General features: G+C 36.5%; 1 protein-coding gene across 1 annotated transcript in view; it reads right to left on the bottom strand.

Annotated features, from left to right (window-relative positions):
- The window catches only part of ZNF236 (zinc finger protein 236), a 73799-nt gene continuing 65239 nt past the window's right edge, over nt 1-8560 (bottom strand). Inside the window, exons 30-32 of the mRNA XM_084207340.1 lie at nt 5184-5313; nt 2149-2325; nt 1-1713 (exon numbers count right to left, since the gene is read on the bottom strand). Coding sequence (XP_084063466.1) covers nt 1586-1713; nt 2149-2325; nt 5184-5313 — 435 coding nt within the window. The 3' untranslated portion in view covers nt 1-1585. The remainder of the gene's footprint in view (nt 1714-2148; nt 2326-5183; nt 5314-8560) is intronic.

The following is an 8560-nucleotide window of genomic DNA, read 5'->3' as shown; positions in this document are numbered from 1 at the left end:
TTTTCAATTAAATATTCCACATAACAAAAGTGTTATTTTCATGTCACCAACTATATTACTTATATACATATGCTGAACAGTTAACAAAAGAATTAAGAGATGCCCTATCAAATCCAACAGCGATTTCTTGCTTCAGCAATCTGAAATAACTAGTTTGTATCACAGACAGATTATAGACAATATTTACAGAAAAGAGCTTTTTAGATCTGAGAACAATTATCTTTTAGAAGGAAAATTGAAGTCCAGGTCTGTATTATAGTACAACATATCCACCACTGATCTAGAAGTACTTGTGGCAACCAAACAGATGAACTCCTTGCAACTGGGATTAGTATTTACAAAATATACTGATCGGCCACACAGAGGCTCATAGACTTTAAATATATATATATATATATACATATATAAGCACACATATATATATCTATATATATGTAACATATAAATAAAATTCAAAAGAACAAGGCAAAAATAAGAAAACAGCTTCTGTCTTTGGAATGTCTAAAAGACAACTATGCTTTTACTCCAGTGTTTCTCTGCTATGAATATACTTAACAAGTGGCACCTTTGAAAGCAATACTCAGTCAGCTAGGTAGTTTTGCTAAAACAATGACTTAAACAACAAATAAATGTAACATATTTTCAAAATCCACAAAGAAAATAATAAGGAATTTACAGATTCAAAATGATAACTGTTTACAGCACTAGGGAACATTGTATAGTATAGGTAACTTAGTGTGCACCTAATTTTCTCACTGTTACTACAAAATGGTACTTGTTTACCTCACAGATTTAGTATATGGCTGTTTTCCACAGATACTGAGATATGTACCTGCTGACCCAGTACAGCAAACAACAACGGAGGTTTTTACTGGGACCCTTTCTCATTTGGATTCTTATTAAGTAATTATTGCCAAGTCCAAAACCTCAAGACTTTTACTGTAAAAACTAACATCTATCTGCCTCTGTGGTTGGAATGAAAATGAACATGCTCCCTCTCAAGAGTTTACCTCAAGAAAAGCCATGAGCTCGCAGTATTTTATTTTTTTTCAACAAATTCTCAAAATGCACTAAAAAAGAAAGCTTTCAAAAGAAATACAGCCTTTTCCTGTGCCTTATAAGAAAAAAAAGGCAAAACGCCACTGTTTTATACTGCATGCATCATCAACTGCAACACTGTTTCCAATCTCAATTATTTCTTAAAACACATTTAAAAAAAAGTTGACTGACAGTTTCATGATTTTCTTGTGAAGTTATTCTTCATCTCCATTAAAAATGGGAATCATTCTATTCTGATATAAAGTTCCAGTTTATTTTTAAATAGATATTCTGGCTGTGAATTCAAAGATGAAACTGTATACATTATTACCTGAGTTCATTGATTCACAGACAACTTAGCACAGATTAAATGAAGTTTTCCCAATATTCTTCTACAAGCTTAAAAAAAAGAATTAATCTTTTAGGTATCTTTTGTAAATAATTAAAAAAACTATAATATATTATTCTGTTAGTATCTTCAATGCTTGAAGCTTTAACTGTAAAGTTCAAGTCCCAGAAATATTTTTAACTTTCAAATTTCAAGGTGTTATCGAAAAACATTGCCTATACTTTGCCATTCATTTGAAGATTCTTGTACCACTTCTTCTAAATTCAGAGCACGACTGATGTCTTCCCCCTCTTGTTCTTGGTGACTTGCAGGCTCTTGTACAGGACCTACCAAGGTACAAGAGAAAAGACACTTGAGTATGATTTGACACATGGTGTAAGAAAAAGGCAAATATAGCACTTGGGAATAAAGGAACCATGATGGGAACAGTATTATATGATTACTTCAGATACTGTAAATTCATCAGATGGTCTTGGAAAAATTTTTTTAAAAATCTAATACATTATACTGCTTTCCTGGAATAATTTTTCAGCTCTGTATTTCTGTACACAGAGCTCCACATCAAAAACGAGGAACCATAAAAAGCAACAAATTGCTGTTTCAACCTGATTTTTGGGTTGCATGCACAACTATTACCTCATCAACTGTGGTCTTTGGCTATCAGTGCTTGATTCTTCAACAACTTAAGGGAAGTGCTCTGTGCTTTCCTAACAAAATATATGGAGTCCTGCCCTCAGCAGTGCTACCACCATGCTACGTACCAGTGTAACCATGAGCCCGTTTCATATGCAGTTTCATATTGCTTTTCTGTGTAAATCCCATTGCACAGTAGTCACATTTATAAGGTCTTTCTCCTGTGTGTCTTTTCATGTGGACTTTAAGAGCACTCTTCTGGTTAAATGCCTTTTCACACAGTGTACACTGAAATGGCCGTTCCCCTTTATAAGAAAGAAAAACATACTTCATAATTTTTCTTTTTAACATTGAAATACAGTTTGAAATTCTGTAAAAATTATCAAGATGATCTAGAAATGAAATAGATATCATTTTCCTTGAGACTTTCTCTAAACAGGGCTATAGCTCCACATTGTCAGCAAAAATCTCAAATTAAATGTCAGAATAGTTACGTAAGTACTAGATCACAGATATTATCCTTCCTATCCAATTTATAACCTAGGTAAGTTATTTAACAGAGGTACCAAAAAAAAAAAATCAATTTACCAATTTGGCTTTTCTGTACTCAAAGAAACCATCACCTTTTTGCATCATGAAGAGTAATGCAGATAAAGCAACATACTAGAATTAACAAAGCTGACGCCTTTAAGAAACTGAAAAGTCAAACAGTCAAATACGTTAAGAAAAAAAAGTGTCCTGGTAATTCTACATGGAATTCGTGGCTTTTTGTGCCAACCATTGATTCCCATATCTCACCAGAAGAGGCTTACTGTTCCAATTCTGCCAGAATACTACTGATTTCTAGCTATAAACACAAGAACATACTAACTTTAAAATATTTTAATATTTAAAAATACCTACTTTGCAAAACCAGACTTTTTCTTCAACACTAACACTCAACACCACAACTTCTGACACTGTATGTCATTAAGGACTTCTAAAAGCACTTTCTAAGATACTCCTTGCTATTAGTTAGCAAAATAAAGCACAAGCAGGAGTAAAAACATTTTTCCAAATTCCTTCTTACAGGAGAAATATATCTCTCCATTATGTCAGTGTTCCCACCTGCATGCCAAATCCAACTTCTCAGATAATCAACAGAAGGTCCTTTAAAGCACAGATATTTTCCTTCTATTTTTGTTAACAACTTTTTCTTTAGTTTGAAAAGAAATCCAGGCTTACTGAAATTCTTTGGATTCCATTTTTTAAATTCAGTGAAGGTGAGCAGCCTTTTTGGTGCAATGGATTAATACACAGTTTTCGGCAGAACTGGAAGCAACTGCTTCCCTCTGATTTCAACATTTCAGCAAACCACTCTTCACTGATAAATCCTAAATAACAAGATAGCTAGAGCTATTCAGAAAAATAATGTGTTTTCCTTCTGGTCATTGATTCAGTAGATATTACCCATTAGAAATGGTTAAAAATGTTTAGTCAAGATAGAAATCACAAACACTTTCTCACAGACAAGGACAGTACCTTTATGGAAATAAGTCAGTTTAGGTTTAGATTAACCCTTCCTAGCATAGTTTATGTAAATGCATCCATCTAAACACTTCTGTGCCACACTTTTTCACTCTTTTGGTCTCAAGTGATTTCCAAAAGTACATTCTCTTCTGAAAGAATTACAATCATAGATTGACCTACTGTTGCCGGACATTGTTGACACACAAAAATAAATATGAATTTAGCACGGTCTGTTACAGTCTGGCACATGAGCCTCCTAGTACAAGAAACCCAAAAATATCTAAGAATTTAAGGATTTCCCGAGTGAATTACAAGTCATTCCAAAACAGAAAGAATGATGGTGAAGATTTATGAGAAACAGGTCAATAAAGGGACTCTGCTCTGTTCTCAGCCTCCATGAACTGCTCTGTGCCTATTATGATGGGGCAGCAGCATGAAATTAAACTAAGGATGGAAAATGACAACTGGTCATCTTTCCTGCTTCCTGCATATTCTGTGGAACCCTTAAAGTAGGGGACAATAACTTTTTCAAGAGTCTGTGTTATTTAAGTCAGTTTTGCAAAAAGAAAATTACTGAGGGTATTTAAACCTCCTGGGATTCTAACTCCTGCTTCTCTTTTCCTACCCACACTAGAACCAGAATGTTCTTTCTAATGCAGTAACCACAAAGCAGCTAGGTGCTGGCGAAAGAGAAAGCTTATTGACTCATTCTAAGAGAGAGTTACCCTTTTAAGGGAATCTTCTTATTCTACAGCACATCCAGCCAAATTCATTGGTCCCCTCCAGCTTAGTAGCAACACAGATAACTTTCACCTGTCCTGTTTACACTTAGCAGCCATGACAGCTATTTACTGGTAGCAGTGGTAGGGAAAAGAAAGAACTTGTTTCAGAGAACTGGCTGCTATTATTTAGAACTCATGTTCTGAAGAAGAACGTTTGTCAGGCACAGAAGGTGACAGGCAGGGCAGCTGGGCTATTATCCTATGTACAGCCTTCAATTTACAGTAGGGCAGAAGCTGCAACCCAAAAAGCACTTCACTTACATCATAGAAAATGAGTGCTCCCTAAGAGAAGTCAGTATAGACTTTTTATAGATTAACTGTTGAAGGAAATAATACAAGTGGAATACGTGAAAAATAACACGACAAATTAAATGCACTGGCGTTAGAAACAGATGACCTGTGCATGTAGCTCAGTGGCAATGAAGCACTGCATACAGCAGTCAACATCAGCAGTCAAACCTGTCCCTTGTTTAACATCACTGAGGACACCCCTCATTTGCACATTCTTCTATATGATTGAGGTTGATCATAACCAGTGTTTTTAAATCACTTCAAACAATACTCTAAAATATGATTTTATTAATCTCTTTCAAAGGCTGACAAAGCTTTAGACACAAGCTCATGCACTCACATTATCACTGCAGTACTGCCAGTCCCAAAATACAGATCAGCTTAGTGAAGCACATGAGTTTTCAAGTTTGCTGTTCCTCCTTTTAATTTCAATACATTTGAAGAAAGAAATTTACTTGTTTTTTTTAAGCTTAAGTTGATATTTAAATGCAATTAGCTGAAAGCATAAGCAAGGGCTGCAAACATAACACCTAGGCATTGCTAAGAAAACCTCTCAAGATAAAAACAATTTCTGGTGTTACCTGTGTGGATGCGACTGTGTCTCTCCAGCTGACTTGGCTTAGCGAAAGCTTTTTCACAAGTATCACACTTAAACACTCTAGGCTTCTGGGAACTCAGTGAAGGTCCACCCTGATGGGTTTGCATGTGTTCCTAAGCCAGCAAAAGAAAAAAAAAAATCAGACCCTTTAAAAAGACTTCAGTACTTAACATAAAAATATATTCACACCTTGAAGACAAAAGCAGAGGATCTTAGTCATCAGCAGACAAGCTGGAAGAAAATGGAAGCCTGCATTGTTTCTTTTCTTTTAAATGAGAGATTATTTTTGTGTATCAACCCTCTCTAACCATCAGTCTTCACACTTCTGAAAAATTCCATAAATAACTGTATGCCTTACTTTTTTTGGCATACATTAGTCCCTTTACTAATTATCTGAAGCAAAATAAAATACAGAAAACCAAACCAGAGTTCTTTAAATGCTCTGTTCATCTACAAAGAGGTATTTTGACTACTGTGCATTGTAAGCTTATGTAGGATTTTCCCCCCCTCTCCTCTACAGCATCCATCTCCCTCCTTGTCTGGTATGTGGGCATTCCTCAGCACCTGAACTGGTAACATTGTCAAACTGCACAGGCCTCAAAGAGGCAACTATCACAACACACACACACACAGCTGCAGGATGGCAAGATGCAAACAGAACCACTTCACAATGGACTCTTAATTGAAAAAAACACCAGAAAATTAAATCACTAAGGTTCTTAATGGTAAGTAAGCAGGATGTTTTATCTTCATGAAGAAGCATCAATAACAGTTCTAATTTCAGTGTTTTTAATACACTGATGCTAGGCCCAGATGTTTTTCAAACTTAGAAGAGTATTTATGTTATCAATTAATTTTTTTCATTTTTAATTTATTTATTAATACCAAATTAAAATTTGATTTACATAAGAAAATAAATAAAAATATATATAACTTAAAAAATCTAATCAAGAACTGTCTGTGAAACAGTACTGCAAATACTTGTCCACTTTCTAAAATGTGTGTAGATATTCTTTTCTATTCTATTTGATTATGACTAAACTATTAATTAGTCTTTACTATACCTAAACAATAAGCCTTCTTGATGTCTATGAAGTCCTATTCCTCACTCCACGAACTGAAGCAAACTGTGTCTGCAGAGTTTGTTTACACTGGAAAATCAGCGAGACAGTTACATGGATGAATATTGTTATCACAGTACTTATAATAATAGAGTATTATAGGGAAATAATATAAGGTCTTCTGAGAAAAATTAGGTATCTTAAATCCCCTGCTTAGGTGGAAATAAACAAAATCTTTAGGTTTTATCTTGTTCATAACCCCTCAAGCATTGAAATGGAATGGTGGAAACATACTATAACCTACTTCAAAAAAATTATCTGAAACCAGTTGCTTCTTTCTTTCACCATAAAGCCCAAACAAAAAACCAAACCTCCAAATCCCAACAACTCCCACCCCATCTTCTACTTGAATCCAAACAACATATCCAGTTAGCCCTGTAAAACTTTCTGCCAACTTTCTCTGAAGAAACAGTTTGTGATGCAATTCTGTTCCACTGATCTGTGCACCTCTCATACTTTTCCTGTAAAATAAATATTCTTTTGAAAATAGTCATGGAAATGCAACATTCATGAAGTGCAATCATCTCTTACATAGTTAGTATTTCACTGATTGTTCATGTGATGTTTTACAACATTATTTGTGCAATTCTTATATTCTTCAGAGAGTAATTATCTTGGGGTAGCAAACAAGCATTATCTAATAAAAAAATAAGACCAGGAAACCTTCTTTGAAATGGCTCATGCATTAGTATGCCACTCTTATACCCCATCACTCCTGAAACATTAACTGCAACCACCTCTCAAAGTGTGGCAATAAAAAGTTTGTTTCATTCCATTGTTTTAATAAGATGGTAAGGCCTTTTTCTTTTCATCTTGGAATCATGTCTTTGCCTTATTTACTATCAACAGTCAACTTCCAGATACTTCCAATACATATTCATATGAAACTGGACAGTTTAGTCACTGTGCATGTTTTAAGGTTCTCCTCTCTGAAGCTGTAGAACAGGACAGTAACCCACATCAGAAGGGGAACCGAGTCACTAGACTGAAAAGCCTTAACACTGGGGGTGGGGTGGGTGGTGGAGGCGTTTGTACATGATCTCTAAAGAGCATTTTCTTGTGTATAATTATGAAAATGCTGGTACTGACATCTTTGGAAAAAGCATCTACAGTTAAGTACTGGGATCTAAACACTGATACCCTTACCTCTTACTATATTTTTCTGAAAAGCCTGAAGTTTGGTAGTGCCCTTAATGTTTTTTGTGATCTCCAGAATTCCATCAGAATAAAATGAAGACCACGAGTAACAGATCACTGAACTCTTCCCAAAATCCTGAGCCAAACCCCAACATTTATCTTTGAATTTGCTGTTAAAGGCTGCTCACAGCTGAAGCTGCTATTAACACCTTGATAAAGAAAAGAGTTTGATGAGGGGTGGAATTTGTTTTAGTACCTGATGGTCCAATGGTACATGATACTGTCCTTTAAGATCTTTAAGATCAAAGCCAACCATTAACCAGCACTGACAAGTCTACCACTAAACTATGTCTGCTAAGACATAGTGCCACATCTACACATCATCTAAATACCTGCAGAGCTGGTGACTCAACAAGTTCCCTTTACAGGCTGTGCCAATGCCTGACAAGCCTTTCAATGAAGAAATTTTCCCTAATATCCAATCTAAATCTCTCCTAACATAACTGAGGTAATTATCACTTGTCCTATTGCTCATTATCCAGTAAAGACCAAGCCCCACCTGGCCAAAACCTTCTTTCAGGAAGTTGCAGAGAGTGTTAAGTGACCCCCAGGCTCCTCTTCTCCTAGCTAAACAACCCCAGCTCCCCTCAACTGCTCCTCCTAAGAGTTGTGCTCCACACCTTTCACCAGCTCTGCTGCCTTTCTCTGGACACACTCCAGAACCCCAATGTCCTTGCTGAACCGAGAGCTCAAAACTGAACACAGGATTTGAGGTGCAGCCTTGCCAGCACAAAGTAAAGAAGGACAATCCCTGCCCTGCTCCTGCTGGCCACACTATTCCCCACACAGGGCAGGAAGCCATTGGCCTCCTTGGCCACCTGGGCACACACTGGCTCTTGTTCAGCCACTGTCAATCAGCACTCCCAGGTCCCTTTCCACCAGCAGCTTTCCAGCCACTCTGCCCCCAGCCTGTAGTGCTGCCTGGGGTTTTTCATGACCCAAGAGCAGGACCCCACACTTGGCCTTGTTGAACCTCACAAAATGGCCCCAACCCATTAATCCAGCCTGTCCAGATCCCTCTGCAGAGCCTCCCTGCCCTCCA

Source organism: Fringilla coelebs (assembly GCF_963513975.1).
Source record: "Fringilla coelebs genome assembly, chromosome: 1".
NCBI lineage: Eukaryota > Metazoa > Chordata > Aves > Passeriformes > Fringillidae > Fringilla > Fringilla coelebs.
This window is presented reverse-complemented; position numbering and strand designations above follow the sequence as displayed.